Here is a 20,779-nt window from a genome sequence, read left to right on the forward strand (position 1 = left end):
AATTACATAATTTAAAGTCGCCATGAAACGGAAGTAGCGATTGCCTTATTTTCCCCGTGGTGACGTATATCCGAATGAAACGACTTTTGAGAGCTGGATTTGAATTTGTCCATCGAGATCTGATTGGATCGTTTGAAGTTGGGTCGTGTTGCTAATTGCTAATCACTGCGATCTTCTCCCGGACCCCGCCCACCTGCCATACTTTTGACCGGAAGTGAAGAGAGATCGTTTTGAGGAGGGGAGGAGATTTGCATTTTTGATTAAAGATTATGAGCACACACGAATTTTTAAAAAATAATGAAGCTCACAGATAAGTCATTTGTTAATAATACCACAATATTAAAAATACATATATAGTTTTTCATTTCAATTTCATTGCGACTTTAATGTTATTTAATATTAACGTTTCTACATAAAATATTTAATATGTCTGATTCAATCAATCACTACCGTCTGCTAAGTTAATTGTTTCCGCCTAACTAGATGTTTTTTCTGAGGTTAATCGCTAGGGGGCTCCAATTCGCTATTTATATTCATAAAACATGAGCCAGACATTTCTATAGTTAGCAGAATTTCATCCTGTGATACGAAGTTACTATTTATTTCAGAAATCAGACAAACGTGGTATTTGCTTAAAGGGAAATTTGTAAAATAATTTAGTTGGCAAAGAAGTACTCTTAGTTACTCCTAAATGTGGAGAATTTTAAACAGTTTTAACCATTAAGCTATCACAATACACATCATATCACATACATCACATTTTATTTGTGTCAAGAAGAAACGATTTATTAGATATTACAGTACATGTTAAAAAGCAGAATACTGCATTCTTACAGCGTAAAAGAATGAATACTGAAAATGTAAGATTTAAGAATGGAAAGAAAATGAAAAAGTTGTATTCAAAGTTGTTTAGAAAAAAAATGTTTAAATTATTGTACAAAAATGTTACATATAGTATAGTTATTTACATACATTGTGTCTAATTATTATAACCAAAACTTTATACAGTGTTGGGCATTATAAAAGTGCATTGTTTGTTTAAATCATTTAAAGTCTGAGGTTTGGCTGGGCAAGTACATCATACACTTATAATAAGGCAAATTGATGCAAAGGTCTTTAATTATTGGTTAACACTGTATATACCAATAATAGTTTACCCAAAAATGCAAATTTTGATATTATTGTTTACTCTTGTTTCCTTTAGCTTGCTTACCGTCTGTACATTAAAGGGGTCATATTATGAGATTTTTTTTAAAGATACGTCTTTGGTGTCCCCAGAGTGTATACGTGAAGTTTAAGCTCAAAATTCCCCACAGATAATTATTATAGCATGTACAAATTGCCACTGCAAAAATGGGTGTGTCCTTTAAAATGCAAATGAGCTGATGAAATGCAAACACTGATCGCAATGATGGTGGTTTGTGCTGTCAATTATTTTTTTTCTCTCTCTTTCACTCTGCACTAAATGGCAGTGCCGTAATTGGATAGTACAGATTAAGGGGCGGAGTTATTGTAATTGGCCTTGCTACCTACCTCACAAAACAGGCACAAATTTGAACAATCTAATTTTTCACATGCTTGCAAAGAATGGCTTGCCAAAACAAAGTTAGATCTTTTTCACATTTTCTAGGTTGATAGAAGCACTGGAGACCCCATTATAGCACTTAAACATGGAAAGTGTCAAATTTTCACGCTATGACCCCTTTAACAGACAGAAATTTTGTGCGGTTTAAGTGTACTCTCATACAAATCAAACAGATTCTGATATTCCTCAAATACAATTGCCCAATGCGCCAACCCACCTCCTCATGATGATAACTTATAATATGGCTTGTCAGGCATCCAGTGACATTCTGAAGTGCTGTGCTCTTTGTGCCAGCTCTTTGGCAATGTCCTGGGCTTCCTGCAGTGATTGCTGGTCAGGGTAGTTCAGAGCTGCTTTCTTGGTGATCACGGCAAGCTGCTTGAGATGGGCACATAGCTGATTGCTCATAGACAACATTTCCTGACTGGCCTCTGTATTTTTGGCTTCGGTGCACAAAGAGTTCACAAGTCTTTGGCCCACCATAATAACCAGCTTACTGTGGGATATGAACTTTTCAGGGGGATGCCCATCATTCAGACTACTTATAAACACACTGATTGCCTTCTGAATGGCTCCAAAATAAAGTCTGCAGTGGTCAGAGATTGACGGCTTCTTGGAGGTTTGAAGTGGACGGCAGGGGCTAAGGGACAGTGATTTGGTAACCTTTTGAAGACACAGTAATGAAAAGGTTAGAGATTTAAAATCAATATATATTTGTAACACAATAATGCAAGCTTTACTTGTCCCCTTGCTAATAGGATCACATTATTATTCAACTACATTACTTTGAGATATAAATTACCTGTTTTTTAACAGTATCACAATTTTTCTTTTGTTTAAAGCTGCTTTTTGACAATTTCGGTTGTTGGACATCCTCTTCCGTCTTTGTCTGTTAAAAAGCAATAGCATTGGTTAAAAATGATGACTGGCAATGAAATTGTTTATATCTCATGCATATGACAAAAGAATTTATTCAGCATTATACAGATGATTTTTAAAGGGATAGTTCATCCTCGTGTTGTTCTAAACCTGTATGAATTTCTTTTTATGATGAACACAAAAGAAGATATTTAAAAAATGATGCTTAACACACAGCAGATAGTGACCATTGACTTCCATAGTAGGAATAAATAAATATTATGGAATTTAATGTGTACTGTCATCTGTGTGCTAACCATCATTTATCAAAAAAAATGTTCTTCATCATTTATCACAATACTTCCACAACACTCCTTTTTCTCTACTATGGAAGTCAGTGGTCACTATCTGCTGTGTGTTTACCATCATTTCTCAAAATATCTTACTTCTTATATTCATACAGGTTTAGAACAACTTGAGGATGAGTAAATGATGACAGAATTTTAATTTTAAAGTGAACTATCCCTTTAAAGTAGGGGTTATTAAAATCAATATTTAGTAGTAGTAAAGGCACAATATGTAATTTTCACCACTAGATGTCGCAAAACAATAACAAAGGTGTAGTTCGATGATGCTGTGAAGAAGCCTGGAATGATGGGACTGTAGTCTTCACCTGGAATGCCGATGGAAATCACTCCAGCAGGACTCACAAATCATGTTCATTGTTAATGAAATAAAGTTAACCAATTAGCCTGGGCACCACCGCATTAAGTCAAAACATTTATAGTTTTTCACTGCAGTAACTGATAATAACTCAGATATGATGTCATTGACAGGTGAGTAAGGAGGGTTAAAATGGGTTAAAATAGCAAAACATTTTAGTGGCTTTCCTATATTTTAATGCAAAAATCACATATTGTGCCTTTAATAGTAGAACCAGTTTTACTATAATGTTCAGTGGCGGTTCTAGGAAGGGGCCAGCGGGGGCCAGTGCCCCTGTGATAACAAGCTTGGACCCCCTTGTGCCCCCCCCCCAAATGTGGGGTGTGAAATTATTTGTACAATTTTTTTCGCGATCGTTGTTTTTTACATCCGTAATTAAACAGTAGCATAAACATGGTATTTGGCCCGTTAATGTTTTTAGTGCACACTGCAAAAAAATTATTTTCAAGAAAAAAAATCTTTGTATTTTTGTCTTGTTTTCAGTAAACATATAAAAAAATTCTTAAATTAAATTGCTTTTTCTTGATGAGCAAAACGACCCCAAGAAAATAAGTCTAGTTTTTAGACCAAAAATATCAAATTTAAGTGATTTTATGCATAAAACATGTATTTAGGGTTTAAGAATTTTTTTTTTCTTACCCCATTGGCAGATTTTTTTGTCTAAAAACTAGACTTATTACTAGACAAAAACTGAAAACAAGACAAAAATACTAAGATTTTTTTTCTTTAAAATCATTTTTTGCAGTGCAGTGCAGAAAATAATATGACAGGAATAAGGTCTATATGTAACTGCCCCCTCTAACAGTACAACTGGCCCCAGATTGGCCCCCCCAGTTGAAATGGTCTAGATCTGCCACTGATAATGTTAAAGGTGACATTTCACAAGACTTTTTTAAGATGTCAAATAAATCTTTGGTGTCCGCAGAGTAAGTATTTGAAGTTCTAGCTCAAAATACAATATAGATAATTTACTATAACATGTTAAAAATGCCACTTTGCAGGTGTGAGCAAAAATGTGCCATTTTGGGGTGTGTCCGTTTAAATGTAAATGAGCTGATCTCTGCACTAAATGGCAGTGCCGTGGTTGGATAGTGCAGATTAAGGGGTGGTATTATCCCCTTCTGACATCACAAGGAGAGTCAAATTTCAATGACCTACTTTTTCACATGCTTGTAGGGAATAGTATCAAAACTAAGTTACTGGGTTGATCTTTTTCACATTTCACAAGCACCGGGGACCCAATTATAGCACTTACACTGCAAAAAATGACTTTCTTACTTAGTATTTTTGTCTAGTTTTCAGTAGAAATATCTAAAAACTCTTATATTAAGATGCTTTTTCTTGATGAGCAAAATGACCTAAGAAAATAAGTCTAGTTTTTAATAAATATACAATTAAAGTGAATTTGTGCTTATAGCAAGCAAAATTATCTGCCAATGGGGTGAGAAAAAAATCTTAAAATAAATTTTGTTTAAAAATTAAAATGTTCTCACCCCATTGGCAGATATTTTTGCTTGTTTTAAGCACAAATTCACTTAAATTGTATATTTTTGGTCTAAAAACTAGACTTATTTTCTAAGGTCATTTTGCTCATCAAGAAAATACATCTTGATTTAAGATTTTTAATACGGAAAATTAGACAAAAATACTAAGAAAGTCATTTTTTGATGATATACTCTTTAATGTGTGATTTGCTTACCTGAAGTTGTATATAGTCGCTGTCATCTATTCCTGAGTCTACAGTTGGTTCACTTTTGCTTAAACGTTTTTCAGACGAGCCGCTTTGCTCCGCCATGTCCTGTTCCTTTGCAGGCACTTTGAAAAGAAGCTTCCCGTTGGCATTCAGGATGGACACCAGCCTCTTAACATCCTCCGGTACAGTACGAGCCACCATAACAAACTGCTCCAAATGGTCATGTGTCTGTGATTTGCCGTCATCCTGAGCCAAAACATCCAGCTTCCAGCCCATGCCTCGCAGCAGATTCGCAGCCTGCTGCAGGATCAAACCTGAGTCTTCCACGATGGAGAGCTGCTTCAGGAGCCTCGCCTGCAGGTTGGAGTCCGTCAACCTCTGCGCATTTCCTCTGACGTCCAAGGCAAAGTTCAGGAAACTGGTGATGGAGTCCGTCACTTCTTCCGTGGCTGTGCGGATCTGATGGAGGTGCTGACCCAGGTGCTCTTTGCTTCTCCATTGGCTGCTGACGAACAACATCAGTTTGGGTACGGATTGGCACACGGCATCCCGCAGCTCATGTAGCCGCTGGCCAGCCTCCTCCTGAGAAAGGGCGACCTCACGCAAGGGCTCGGGCTCTGGAGAGCTCAACAGGAAAGAGTCGCAGGAACTCCTGGAGGAACTGGAAGCTGTGGAGCAGTCGGACACAGTAGAGCTTCTCTGGTTGTCTTTGTTATCACTATAGTCCCTTCTAAATCCACCTTCCGTGGCCTGCCTGGACAAAGATCGACCCCTTAAGGGCAAACGAAGAAACTGGTCACATATGGGTCTGGACATACCCCTATACTCAAAGAGTTCATGATTCTTGATAGAGTCAATTTCAGGAGCACTAGACTGTCTGGGTAATGTAGAATGTTCAGAGGTCTCTTTCGGTTTAAGGCACGGTGGGACATCATAAGTGCATGAATCAGCTTGCACAAACAGGCTTGGTTTCGGAACATCATAGACAGGCTGGAGCTGAGTGACTTTTCTTTCGGGACAAACACGAGCTGGCAAGGTGTCATAAAGTGGTATGTCTGAGCTTATAATTTTGGATGGCATGGTGCCATAGCGATCAGGTTCAGCACCTTGTTTTTGCATGAAGACAGGAACATCATAAATCCAGTCTGACTTAGAAAGGTTCGGCATGGTACTGCAAACCAATGGAGGCTTTGGAATATCCTCACTGATGCAGGGCATTGGTACTTCATAACTGGGGTCTTGGGAAACCAATGGTCGTATAATGCAGACCTACATGAACAAGAAAGTACATTTTCACTTACAAATGATTCAGAAACAAATTGATTTGATTCAGAAAAAAACATATTTTTTTCTTTAAAGGATTAGTCAATTTCTTTAAAAAAAATCCAGATAATTTACTCACCACCATGTCATCCAAAATGTTGATGTCTTTCTTTGTTCAGTCGAGAAGAAATTATGTTTTTTGAGGAAAACATTCCAGGATTTTTCTCATTTTAATGGACTTTAATGGACCCCAACACTTAAAAGTTTTAATGCAGTTTAAAATTGCAGTTTCAAAGGACTCTGAACTGTCTAGCGAAACGATTGTAATTTTTGTCACAGGACCGGAGGAAGACGAGAAGTTGTGGTTTAAAAGTGCATTGTTATTTTTCTTGCCAAAAATGACAATCGTTTCGCTAGATAAGACCCTTTTTGCCTCGTTTGGGATCGTTTAGAGTCATTTGAAACTGCAATTTTGCAAACTGCATTAAAACTGTTAAGTGTTGGGGTCCATTAAAGTCCATTAAAATGAGAAAAATCCTGGAATGTTTTCGTCAAAAAACATAATTTCTTCTTGACTGAACAAAGAAAGACATCAACATTTTGGATGACATCGTGGCCACACAGTTGACAGTACCTATTGACTTCCATAGTGTTTGTTTTTTGTACTATGGAAGTTAATGGGTACCAGGAGCTGTGTGGCTACAATTATTTATCAAAATATCTTCTTTTGTGTTCATCAGAAAAAAAGAAATTCATACAGGTTTAGAACAACAAGAGGATGAGTAAATAATTACAGAATTTTCATTTCTGGGTGAACTATCCCTTTAAATGGGATATGGTAGTTATAAAAAGAAATCAAATGAAGATCAATAAAGGGATAGTTCACCTAAAAATGAAAATTCTGTTATTATTTTCTCATCCTCATGTTGTGCTAAATCTGTATGAATTTATTTTTTCTGATGAACACAAAAGAAGATATTTTGATAAATGATAGTAAGCAAACGGTTGTCGGTACTCATTGAATTTCATCATATTTGTTTTTCCTACTATGGAAGTCAATGGTCACTATCTGCTGTGTGTTTAACATCATTTATCAAAATATCTTCTTTTGTCACAGACTTTTCATTTTTGTGTGAACTTCCCTTTAACAACAATATGCATTACTGGTCATTTCATGCTTACATTTTTTTTAGATGCATTGACAGATCTGTTGCCTCGTAGCGTTTCATATCTCTTCTGAACTTCAGTGGTAGGCATCAGTGAAACTTTCCTTTGCATGGGTGGTTGCGGTGCAGGCGGCTACCAAAGAAATTAAGTTACACGAGGTATCTAATAAAAGTTTTTCCATATTTCTTATTAATAGTATTTCCTATAAAAGTACTCTTGGTTTAGATAAACTATAACAAAAACTTACTGTGAACATGGATTTTCTTCTTAACAAGCTTGGAACATCATATAATTCTGCACCGGTTCTGGGCGGAGTCATTGCAACCTGCACAGAGTAAAACTATTAGTCTAAATCTTAACCCAAAAAATGGTAACCATGGAGCTGACATCATGCGGCCCACTTCCGAAGTCTTAAAATGCAGTACACATTACAGTAAGTGTACCCTGTTAACCCAGTTGTATAATTGAAACCATGCCACATTTAAGCTGGTGAAAGACAACTGTAGAGGTAAACATCCTTCCCTGGAGCAAAATGGGAACACTGACGCCTGACCTGTTGCTATTTGATAACTAAACACTTTTATCTCTCTCTCTCTCTTTCTTTCTCTGTTTTTAATTCTTTCTATCCCCGCTCTCTGTCTCTAGGACATCAGACCCACTGCTTCTGTTTGTAGTTAGTGGTGTCTGAATTTTGTCTTGGTTGCTCTTTTACAAGCTCATAAAGCTTCTGTGTTGCATACCTGTCCCCAGAGAGAGAGACCTCTGGTCCCCATGTGTGCCAGCAGGGGTTTGCCAATTAGCCTCCCTACATCCTTTCTTTGAGTAATAAGGTGTTTTAAAAAAGGTTACATTGAATTACATTTTTATTTTATTTTAAAAGCATTAGAGGTACAAATCCAATCCCATGTATTTTTGTGAGGCCTTATTAGATAAACTATTATCTAAGATTAAACTATCCTAGCGTGAAAAGTACGGGTGCGCAGGGCAAAAACTAATCACAAAGCACCTTTCTCTATTTTTCACACATGATGCATTCTTTATTTATAATCCTTTTCATGCTAAATTGGTAGCTGACATGCTGCTGTTACAGTAAGAAACTTACATCACGTAGGGGGCTGTTTCCTCCTGGATCATCTTGTGACATATGCTTATCTGCTGAAGGGATGCATGGGAGGGACCGATTACTTATCATATTCATATCTTCATAAATCGGATCCGGTGGTGATGGCATGTTAGCTTTTGGGATTTGATAGATGTTTTGACAGCTTTGTTTCAACCAGGAATCTCTCTCCACACTTAAATTAGCAGAAAGACTCTCAGCCTCCACTGGAGAAAGAATACCCAGGCGGTTTGCCGGTGCCAGGCCCTGACGTCCATTAAGAGAACACTTCCACCAGCCGATGCTCCCCATAACGTTTCTTTCGAGGACCACGATGATGTCACCCTTGCGAAAAGCCAGCTCATCTTCACTTTCGGCCGTGTTGTCAAAGAGAGCTTTGGCAAGCAGGGTCTAAAAGAAAAGCAACACAGAAGACATGGGAGTCAATGACACGTAATGATTTATATGACAAACAATGGCTTTGTGTCGCTGCCGCATGAATAATGGGCCCGTGGGTAGCTAGGCACGACTTGACTGTATGTACAAATGTCTGTAATCTCATCTCTTTGTTGTCATCTGGGGTACATCATGCACGTGTTTACTGTTATATTGTGACCAAAAGCTACAGCAACCGTAAAATAAAAAAATAACATTTTACATAAAGGCATCTATTAAACATAATAGGCTGTGTTGGTTTTATAAGGGCTGTTTAGTTTCATCACATTGTGTAATACAGGGTTTTTTATGTGTTTGAATGACCAGAAGTGATTATATTATATAATAATATCTAATTATAATGGATTGTGATTGATGTAATGCAATGCAATTGGTGTCAAAATATTTTACTAAACCTCTAATGATAATCTTAGGTAAAAACATAACGTCATGACTAATTGTTTGCTAAATAAACCTTTACATAATATATGTGGGTGTACTGTGTATAATAATTATGTAAATACATACACATGCATGTATAAATCTAAGAAACATTTGCATATACATGTTTATTTTTATATAATTTATATAATATATAAATATTTCTTAAATAAATATATTTTTTCTATTTTCTACACCCACATACAGACTACTTAAGTATTGTTAATTTCTACATAAAAATACATTTTGAAGTATTCGTATTTTATTATATCAAAAAAACATACATTGCAAAGCATATTATAAAAAAATTTACTCCACTACATTTCATAATTTAAGTTTTTTGTTTATATTTAATATTTATGTACATTAAACATCTTGTTTTTTTACTTTTACTTAAGTAAAAAAATACTTTTGTACTTTTACTCAAGAAAAGTAAAAGTACATAATTTTATGTAATTAGGTATTAAATAAATTTTAATATGCAATATAAAGGAATACACAGTATGATTCTATGCTTTAGAATGTAGTGAAAATTTTTTAGTAAAGAAAAGTAAAAAAAATTCCAAGACAAACACTCTGATAAACCACAGATGATTGGAAAATTTCATTAAAATACTCAAGTAGTGTCCACCATAGATATGTATAAAGGCTAGATGTCTCGCCCGCGCTGCTGGCCAATTGAGTGGAACGTCCGCATTTTGGCGGCCATCTTACCACAGGGCGCTCGCTCACTCGTAGCATTGAGTTTCAATGATGCAGGTACTTTTAAATGACCATAACTTGCTTAATTTTTACAGATTTTCAAACGGTTTGGTTTGTTATAAACGTCAAAGATGTACCTATGACACTGCATACTTATACTAAAAATAAAAAAAAATGTATGAAACATGTTAAAGCATCCAGAATTATAGCCACGTTAATAACGTTTGTAAAAAATCAAACCGTTTGAAAATCGGTACAAAATTGAGCAAGTTATGGTCATTTAAAAGTACCTGCACCATTAAACTCAATACGAGTAAGCGAGCTGTCTGAGGTAAGATGGCTGCCAGGTGATGACGTTAGAGACTCCGCCGTAACACATCTAGCCTTTATACATATCTATGGTGTCCGCCTCTGCCCAAATATAATATGTAACCAAACATTTTTATTCTGCAAAGTATAAGTTGCGACTAATCGTTAGGCATTCCTTAATTCAACTCATTATTAATTATTTCAATTGAACCAAAATCCAAACTCAAAAAAATACTTGATCCACCCCCACTAGCAATAGTCTCACATAATAGAGAATGGAAACCTTGGCATAGGTGTGCAGATGAAAAGCATTTCAGTGTCTGGTTTTCACTTCCTGCCACAATTTCCTTTAAAAAACGGAAGCTTCTTCCCCATACTTCCCGTATACGTCTACACTTGTTTCCTAATTTAGATTTTTATTCAGAATTTAGCCTGTTTAAAAGTGAAAACCAGTGGGAACAATGAATCCATTCAAGACATTTTGTAGCAGAACTACCATATCAAAAGCACTTCAAACATCTAAAGATTCAATACTATATCCGGAAGTTTGAAGTGTTACTTGTGTCCTTCAGTTGTGTGTTTGGTTATTTAAGAACACTCCCGCAGACACCCACAAACACCTGCACCTGCAAATCATGCAGTAAATGAGAGATATGATGCCTGTGGCATTCGGAGAGCCCCTCGCTCGACACACATTACCACACAAACACACACACACACGCTTCAACCATGTGCACACGTCCCTTTAAACCCCATTCCATGTGCTCAAAAATTCCTCAGCACCAACAGTGCACATGCTCTTAAAATACATCACATGGAAACATGTAATGAACGAAACCTTTGTAGTATCAACACAAGCTGCTAACAGCCTGGTACATCACACATTTAAATACTTCAGATAAGAGTATTCATTTACCCTTAGTAACATAACGTAGCGTAACATTTGAACTATTGATTGTTTTGATGATGTAGTTTTGATGGCAAATGTTTGGGTGACAGAAACTTAAAGGTCCACTGTGTAGATGTTAGCGGCATCTATTGGTGAGATTGTGAATTGCACCCAACGGTTCGGTATTCTGTTCACCCTACCTTTCGAAATGCATAGAGAAGCTACGATAGCCGCCATAGGACAAATATATTGTCATCTGAGACAACGTAGTGACAAAACGCGCACTTTAAAACAATTTAGGGCTAATGTAGAAACATGACGGCGACTTCTATGTATGTACATAAAAACGGCTCATTCAAGGTAATAAAAAAATACAGTTAATTTTGTAATTTTTTATACACCACTGATAAATGAATATAGTTATGTATATTAAATGTACATTTCTGTCAATAGATCCTTTTAACTCTTTCCCTACCATTGATAGGCAAACTCGTCACTTAAGAGAAAACGCTTCCCTGCCAATGACGAGTTTTTCCTCCTCAATAAACAATGTAACATAGCCTTCTGTGTTTTTTTTCACAAAACAATATACTTTAGATATTATTTGATAGACTAGTATGAATTAAGGATGTTTAAAATCTCTAGTAGGCTATGTCTAGTAGTCTGGCCTAGTGGTCAGGACACATGAATGGATCAAAGGTCTGTTTATCTCTCCATTTATTTTATAAATATAAATTAGCAGCATAACTTTTGAATAGAAAATGTAGGCAGCACATTATACATTTCCTACTATTTATATATTTGCATATACGAGAGTATTTATATAACGACAATGAACGTCTCTATTGGCAATACATTTCCTCACATAACTTAACATAACAACACAATGACATGACAAGAAAGCAGGACTGACATGGAAATTGTATTATTATTACCGGAAAGACAGCAATATTACTGAAATATACTCTGAGGTAAATGCGTCAACACGCTGTTATAACTGCACTAACAAGTCTAAATAAGCTTAACAACATGCAGTGGAAAACATGAGTGGCGGCTCATGACTGCTCATACGAGGGGCGCAAATTCAAAATAAGTGTTCATGTGTGTTAAAATATGTGTTTGTTGCGTCATGTAAACCATGTGCATCACGAGTTTTGTCAAAATAAGTGCCTGCTGCACACCGTTTATGATAAAAGAGACGCTCACGTTCATAAAATACACTCAAGACACTCGCTTAGCAGTAAACTCTGATTATGCAAGTATCTGGCAAACGCGAGCGTCTCTTTTATCACAAACCCTTTAGACGCCTCTGCAGCAGGCACTTATTTTGACAAAACACGTGATGCACATAGGTTCACTCGACGCGCAGAACACATGTTTTGAAATTACAAACCACACACATGACGGGCTACATACATGTTGTGACGAACCTCCAAAAAAATAAGTCACCGGCCGCCACAGGAAAACATCTCTTCAAACTTTATATGACAAAAATTATATTCAAAGTAACTGTATTCTGACAGTTATTCAAAGATGCACACATTATTCCAAATATTACTCCCGTTTATGAGCACGTTCATTTCTATGTAGCGCTGATTGAAAGGTGTGCTTCTTCGTCTTTCAAACAGATATTTTTTGTATAGTTACTCCCTTAGGAAAATTAACAAAAAAATGTAATATAGCGAAAATGATTTTTGGCAAATTGGTTAAGACTTGTATTACCCTAGTTTGACTTTAAATATTATGGTTATGGTTACTGTGGAGACAACAGTAAATTTGGGGTACTGTTGTTTTACTACAAATAGAAACTAAAAGACTATGTAAGTATAAATAAACAATGGTTAAATTAACAGCATAATTTATGTAAGTGCATTTATGGTGAAACTGCTGCATTTTCGTGTCAATCCATGCTCATTTTGAAGATGAAGATTTTGAACATGCGCTATCACTTTGAATCAGCGTGTGCAGCTTGCGTGCAGTATAGCAAAAATAGACTCCCTCCACACCGCATCTGCAGCAGACCAGATGGACCGCATACGTATGCTGTGTAAAAGTAACCTGTTAACATGGGCACGTAAAAAAATATGCATTAAGAAGGCATTAAACTTTTGTGAAAATCATAAATATGCTGGCGCAGCAAATAAAAAAATAAAAATAAATAAAAAACGCTGATGGGAAAGAGTTAAAACCTTTTGCACCTTTAACAAACCTTTACATCAGTTTTTAAGGAATATTATGCTTAACTATATTACAGTTTTTCTGAACTGCTACAACACTAAACCCCATCATCTGAACTAAATAACCAGTGGCCAAATCATTCACTTTTTTTGCAAATCTCTAAACATATTAGGCAGTCAAAGTTAAACACAACTACAACACAGTTATCATCAAGTATACACAACAATTTTTCCTAATGATGTTTTTTACCGATTGTACACCATATAAGCCATCTGAGACTGTACAGAATAATATAGGTGTGTCGTATGTTTATACCAACAATGAATGGGAACAATCTGAGAGGCAGAGGAGGAGGAAGGTGGTAAATGAGGAGGAAGACAATGAGGAAGAGCAGGACCCCAGCAACTGGCCTGTGGGGTGAAAGGTGTGTTGGCAAGAGGGTTTATCCTCTGTTTACTGGCAAGGGACAAAGTTGCCTGTAATATTGTTGTCAGATCAGCATTAAGATGAATTTCTCATTGACTTTGGTTTTGCAGTTGCACAATTTTAAATATTGCAACATAATTTTATTTGTTTGGTATTTTGCAGTTTTTACAGGATTTATGTGATGCATATATTTTTTTACATTTTTGCATTTGGCAGACACTTTTATCCAAATGCAACTTACATTACATTACAAGGCATACATTTCTTTTTTATCAGTATGTATGTTCCTTGGATTTAAACCCATGACCTTTTGCACTGCTAACACAATGCTATACATCTGAGATATAAGCATTGTTTGATTCTAAGCACAGATCAAATCATTTTGAGGCAATTGTTGAGTCAGAGGTTCTGTGGATGTAGTTTGAAGATTTGATTTTGTGTTTAAGGTTTTGAGAAAGTGGGCAATAGTTTCAAGAAATGTGTTTTAGCGATTGTGAAAACAATATGTTTCCGAAATGTGCCAACACTCATTCTAGAAAATATTTTCATGTTCCTGTATTTATATATTTTCTGTTGATGGGAATGTGTTTACAGAAGCTTTACTTTACATTTATTTAAAACAATCTTCAATTTTTTAATAATTTTTGTCTAATAGACGGCTTCAACTCGTAAAAATAAAGGTGCTAAACTCTACCACCAATTAATCATTTTCGCCTATAAAGTTGTTTATAACGAAAAAGGTTCTTCGCCTAAGAACCTGCTATTAAAATGTAAAAAAAACCTTTGACGTAAAAGGTTATCTGCTACGAAGTGCTGGTATTTTTAACAGTGTAGTTCACCTCATTTCTGTCTTCCTCTTATCATTGGAATATTCATGTGTGTATGTGGGTTCAGTAGCTCATCTTAAACCGTCCACCCCATATCCTCTTCCCCCACACACAACAGCCTTCCTTCCCCGGTCTTACACTCCCTGTTGATAAGAGCCAGACGCGAGCGTGCAGCCTTAAATGGTTAACATGGACGAATCTTCAGACAAAGCCCCCATTCAGCGCACATGGACTGACATACTGACACCTGTTCTGCCTGCAAGCCCTCCAGTCGATGGAAATCTATAGTAATGCTTTGGGTTCTGCACGCTGACCACAACAAACCACAGGCCCTCCCACTTTAAACCACACAGACCAAAGAACAAGCACAAGGCCAGTCCCAGCATGCGATAGGTTCGCACGGGAACTTTGCTGCAGAAACCAACGCTGTGTATAGGGGAGATGATTAACGTGGATGCTTATATAGTGGTTCGGAGAGCACAATAGTAATACAATGTGGTTATCAAGTCTGAGGGAGTGGAAATTTTATCATTCTGAGTTGTTACTGACATAATTTCAATTAAGATTTCTTAGTGGGGGGGTTTATATATTCCCATAATTTACAGGTTTCGGGTTTAGTTTTTTTTTATCATGGTAGCTCACTTGGCATACAAGCTTTGTATTAGCAGCTCATGGGTTTGATCCCCAGGGAAAATGTATAGCTTGAATAAAGTGTAATTGTGTAAATGTAAAACTTGCAGACTTTATGAACCCAAAATGGTGTTGATATTAACATGAGGGAGTAATGCTTTCAAAAGAATTTGCAATCGTCCGCCTGTGCACGTGTCTTTATAGTCAGGAGCGCTGAGTGTGTAGATTTCTCCGTTTTTATTTGGACTATGTGTGTGTTGTAAATGTACAGTGAGAAAGGAGGTCAGATTCAGCTGGGATTCCAGCACACGCCTGCTTGTGCAGATCAGACCTGGACAGCTGGTCTGATCTCTCAAGAAGCAGCTGCCACTCTCCTTCATGTCTGTGTGTGTGTTGTGCATGGCAAATGAACAGTATCAGTGAGATGAAAACCGTATATATGCCATACCGTGTTTTAATATGCTAATAAAATCTTACAGTGTTTGTGCAGGACGTAGCGTTGCATTTGATCAACATGAAATGAAGCAAAAACCTTTTTAAACGTTTAACTTATTAACTTAACAGATTTCTAAAAACAATGGCAGTGATATTGAAATAATATTGTGTCATTTTTTTTGTATTAATCTTTTTTTCACAAAAAAAAAACTATTTGACAAGATTTACCGGCTGACATTTTGCATTTTAAGGCAGTGGGGGATGCAAAGTTTCAGTTTTATGACATATTATAAAATATATTAATTTATCATAAATTCTGTATAATTAAATCTTATAGAAATAAGGTTTATAATCAACAATGCACTATTACATAGTTTAATATATTTTGTTTAATAACAATTTAAGTTTAGAAATTATTTTATGTCATAAATTTTCTTGGAGGGGGTGACACGAAGGCATGCATCGTACACAAAGAGGTCACACGCCCGAAAAAGTTTGAGAGCCACTGTTTTAAGGAATACATTCACTACACAAAGTGCTGTAGCAAATACTTTGCTGCTGTAACATAGCTGCAGAAGCGCAATGATATTACTCAGTGCCCAAAAATAGTCCCCTGCTATTGAAAGTTACCAAGGGGACTATTTTCGGGCAGTGCGTAATATCACTAAACCTGCTGCAGCCATGTTACAGCAGCAAAGTCCTTGATTATTACGCCAGAATGAGAGTATAGTTCCTAACCATATCTGTCTAGAAAATCGCAACTTTTAATTTTACGTTGGTCTTAGTGCACAATGTAACTACAGAAGAGTCAAGTTTAAATAGGAAAAATATCGAAACTCTTTAGTTATTTCTTAGCGCAATGCTAATGGTCTAATCAGATTCAATGGATTGTGCTATGCTATGCTAAAAGTGGTACCACCAGACCCGGAGATCAGATAAATGGATTCCAAAATGGTAAAAATCAAATGTTTAACTCTAGGGGAGCTTTATTTTCAAAAAAGTGGGGTGTCCTTTTAAAAAGTGTTTCGTCAGGTTCAAACCACATAAATTGTCAGAAACTCACACGAAACAGAGATGCTTTCCCACTCTCTTTAACCTCTTAACCCCCAGGTGAAAGTGCAGAACCCAAGTGTTATAACGCCTAGCTAAGAAGCAATGCGAGGAATGACACAATTATACACAGACATTTTAGACATCAGATCTTTTCATCTTCAGAGCTGCACTTCATTGCAAAATAGCACACATATTTGAGACTGCAAAGTAGATGACGGCACAGGAAATGTTGATGGCCTGTATTTCCAAATCATTTTCGAATGAAAGTACCGTAAATATTTAAAGTCCACCCACAAGGTCAGTGCCAATGCAGATCTTTCTTTAGAGGCCAGGAAGCTGTCTTGTTAAATGGATGAATTCGACTTTCCCACACCAACTACGCTTGGATATGGGACATCCGGGAGATGCTTAATGCAAATCGTGTATCCAAGGATCATTTTCTGATTTCCTTTCTTGGAAAATCATTACGATTCAGAAACATGACAAGTGACAAATCGGCATTAACAATCTCAAGCAGTGTTGTGTGCAAATAACTAGAAGTGACACTACTAACAGTTTCAGAAGTTTTACCACTATAATGATGATGAGAATACCGCAATAGCAGACTTGCATGCAGAAGTGACACCTCATTAATAATGATAATATTCATAGCACGACAATGTAAGCAAAACACCAAAGAACTTAAAGATGCTTAAAAATTAAAGACATTTTATCTCTTCTGATTTTGATATAAGACACTTAAAATTGGCACACTGGTGAGAGATAAGTAAGATAAAGGTCAGTAAGCATAGCACAACCCCCCTAACTCCTCTGCTATTTCCTGTCGCCAAAATAACATCATAAAGAAACCTTACGTTTCTCATAGATGACTTCCTGGGACCCATCATTTCAAATGGTTCTGTTTATTTTTATATGCAAGGGAGTATATAAGACTCATAATGTTTGACTGATGTTTAGATATTGCATATCAGTGGAATTGAAATCATGCAATCATGCAACAATTGAAATCATGCAACAACTGGGTGTAATGAAAATATGCATGTTACAGGAAATGTTCTGTGATAAAGATTCAACATCAAGATAAACAGTAGATAATAGCAGATACCCTGCATATAATAGCTAGAGGATTGTGAGATCCTATGACTAGACATTTTTGCTGAGTTGATCTTTTTCTGCTCTTCTGGTTTTATTTAAAGACTGATTTCCTGACCTGACCTGAATCTCTTCTGCTTTTACAATTCTATTGTCTAATCCCCGTTAATGCCAATACTGGTCGAGAGAGAAGAAAACTATTTCCCCAAAGACAATTTATAGACATTAGATATGGAAAAAATCTGGATGTAGAGTAAAAGTAGCTGTTTTATGGAGGTTAAATGTCATATTGAAAGTGTGGTGGTGTGAGGAATCTGTGTGTAAGGTTGTTTTTTCTATTAATAACGATCAAGCTTCATTACAGATGAATAAAAGAAACATGAAATAACGGATAAGCAGTTGTGCAAGCAATATTAATATAAAAATTTAGATTGTGGTAAATCAGACAATAGATCCATTATTAACACTTCAGCTGCAAATCAGATGTTTTAATGGTCATTAAATGTAATTTAACCTGAAAAAGGTCTAAAAAAAGTGATGTGCACCTTTAATTTAATATAGCTCTGGCATTCTTCTGGTCTAGAAGCCTAATCTTGAGCCCTTTTTAAAGAAGACACTCTAAAGTTGTTCACTGAAGTATCTTTAGTTGATTGTAAAATTAAATTTAAAAATATTTATAGCAGTTTGGGGTGGTTTCCCGGACAGGAATTAGCTTAAGCCAGAACTAGGCCTTAGTTTAATTAGGAAATATAACTAGTTTTAACAAACCTGCCTTACTAAAAACATTACTTGTGTATGATGTACTGATATATTTTTAAATATGTCAATGCAAGTTGTTTTCAGTTTTGACAGCTCTAACATTTATTTTAGTCTAATCCCTGTCCGGGAAACCGCCCCTTTAAGTTTATTTTAATTAATACAAATAATGCAATGAGATATATATTTTATATTAAAAAACAATAAAAATAAAAATGTATCATGGCCAAAATGGCCAATAAAAAAGTAAAACCATAAGTCTTTAATAGTTTCAATCCAAATTAAAATTTGGTTTTTGTTACACTTTTAGTGGTTTTACCAACAAAGTCCACTAGGTGTCATTGATTTGCTGAATACTATTGTCACAAATTAATAAATTACTGTCACTACATTATTATTACTGCACAAAGGTTTTGAAATCTATAAAATGCATCCTTAGAGCTTTCCCATGATATATAGTTTGTCAAGATTATTTTAGCTTTAGAGTAGGATTATCGGTTTAACAGTCACATACAAATTTGGGCCCACCTGTGGGCCTGTGACAATTAAAGTGTACTGTTTAACAGTGGTTATGGTTATTACTAATGACATAGATTCCATAGACTATAAACACATTGGCATTAGAACAACATTCATCAGAACCATCAGACAACAACACACAGAGAAATACACAACGTACGCATCAAAATCGCTCACTTATAGCTCAGCGGTAGAGCATTGCGCTCGAACCCAGGGAACACACTGATTAAAAATGTATACCTTGTAATGTACTGTAAGTCTCTTTGGATAAAAGCGTCTGCCACATGCATAAATGTAAATGGAATGGCCTCCAGGGTCTCAACACGGTAATGCCATAAAAACAGTTTTGGTTCCCCTGTCATTTCTTACATTTTTATAGTTTGTAGAACCTGTTTCTAATACAAAAAATGATTTGTGCAAAAGAAATGTTCTCCGGATGTTAAAGGTTCTTTATGGAACCATACATCCAAAAATGGTTCTTCTACAGCATTGTGTAGCACCTTCATTTTTAATTGGAACATTTTTTAAAGTAAAAAAAAAAAAAGTGTACTTCCAGACTAAGACAATATTACTAAGCAAGTAGTAAAAGTGCAACTGTATTTAAACTGTTACACCTTAACACATTTCATGTTATGTCTGTAACCTTTACAACTCAACCCCAGGTTCAAAGAGAGATTGAGAGAGAGAGAGAGAGAGAGAGAGAGTCCCTAATGACAGCCATAAAGTCTCATTCTCCTCTCTTTCATTCTAGCCATGCTGTATCATGTTACTCTGCACCCCTTGCAAATTTGAAGGTCTATACAAAGCTCGGGGTGTCAGGAGCAGGCACTACATCTTAAGTCAAATACCAGTTGGTGGTTAGCGAGCCAAAAAACAAAGTAAAGTTCCTCTTTGAAACAGTGACAGAATGCTTGGAGTTCCCCTGGTCAATGCTTAATATTTTATTTGTTCTGAAAATCTGGATCTGCTACGATGAGGTCTCATTCATTAACATTAGTTAATACATTAGCCAACATGAACTAATGGGCTTCATTTTTTTACAACATTTATTCAATTAGTTGATGAATATGATTGGTTGTTGTCTGTTCATGTTAGTCCATTGTGCATTAGGTAATGTGAGAGATACAACTTTTGATTTAATATTGTATTGTAAATTTTGCAAATAACATAAATTAAGATGGATAAATTCCCTATTAATAAATAATACCACTACTACAGCATTTTATTGTTAGTATATCAGTTCATTTCAAGTTTTACGAATCCCAATTTGAATATCAGTTGTTGTATCATTAGCTAATGCGAAATGAACATGAATGAATAATAGCATTTGTATTTAACAACATTAATAAAGGACAATACAATTAATAAAATGACAGTTTGTGTTAGTTAATGCATTAAGTAAATGTTAATGAATGAGATGTTACTGTAGCCTACTGTTACCCAATATTTTAGTTCTGAAGAAGAAAGGATTCGGAAGTGAACGGTACTTACCTCCATCTCTTAAAGATATGAGCACTATGAACAAGCAGGTAATAAAATCCCATTCAAAAGTCCATGTAAACACAGCACAGCTCGTCTGACAGCATCTGTAAACCTCTAAACTCTCTTGCTTTTTTGTCTTTCTAACTGTTGTTACCGCGCACACACATTCACACACATTGCCTAAATAAACCGAGTGACCAGACGCTTCACAACAAGG

At 35.9% G+C, this 20,779-nt stretch overlaps 1 protein-coding gene across 2 annotated transcripts; it reads right to left on the reverse strand.

The window, feature by feature from the left end:
- Positions 1–775: 775 nt before the first annotated feature.
- cass4 (Cas scaffold protein family member 4) lies at positions 776–20,742 on the reverse strand. 2 transcript variants are annotated; one of them, XR_010520920.1, is made up of 8 exons: positions 20,572–20,742; positions 8,392–8,799; positions 7,537–7,614; positions 7,305–7,421; positions 4,866–6,128; positions 2,388–2,474; positions 1,262–2,248; positions 776–1,198 (listed from the first exon to the last, which is right to left on the reverse strand). XR_010520920.1 is itself a non-coding variant. In XM_065241188.1 (7 exons), the coding sequence occupies exons 1-7, from the start codon at positions 20,575–20,577 to the stop codon at positions 1,835–1,837; spliced, it is 2,373 nt and encodes a 790-aa protein (XP_065097260.1). In that variant the 5' UTR covers positions 20,578–20,742; the 3' UTR covers positions 1,261–1,834. The 2 variants fall into 2 exon arrangements, 1 of the variants encoding a protein (XP_065097260.1); XM_065241188.1 differs by lacking the exon at positions 776–1,198 and having other exon boundaries at positions 1,261–2,248.
- Positions 20,743–20,779: the final 37 nt, after the last annotated feature.

Source organism: Paramisgurnus dabryanus, chromosome 14 (assembly GCF_030506205.2).
Source record: "Paramisgurnus dabryanus chromosome 14, PD_genome_1.1, whole genome shotgun sequence".
NCBI classification, from domain to species: Eukaryota; Metazoa; Chordata; class Actinopteri; order Cypriniformes; family Cobitidae; genus Paramisgurnus; species Paramisgurnus dabryanus.

What these genes read in the sequence shown, in the direction of transcription:
- cass4 (XM_065241188.1), bottom strand. An exon ending in GAAGAAAATCCATGTTCACA is followed by an intron (nt 7,422 to 7,536) that starts GTAAGTTTTTGT and finishes TTTCTTTGGTAG; the next exon opens with CCGCCTGCACCGCAACCACC. An exon ending in GCGACTATATACAACTTCAG is followed by an intron (nt 2,475 to 4,865) that starts GTAAGCAAATCA and finishes GCTTTTTAACAG; the next exon opens with ACAAAGACGGAAGAGGATGT.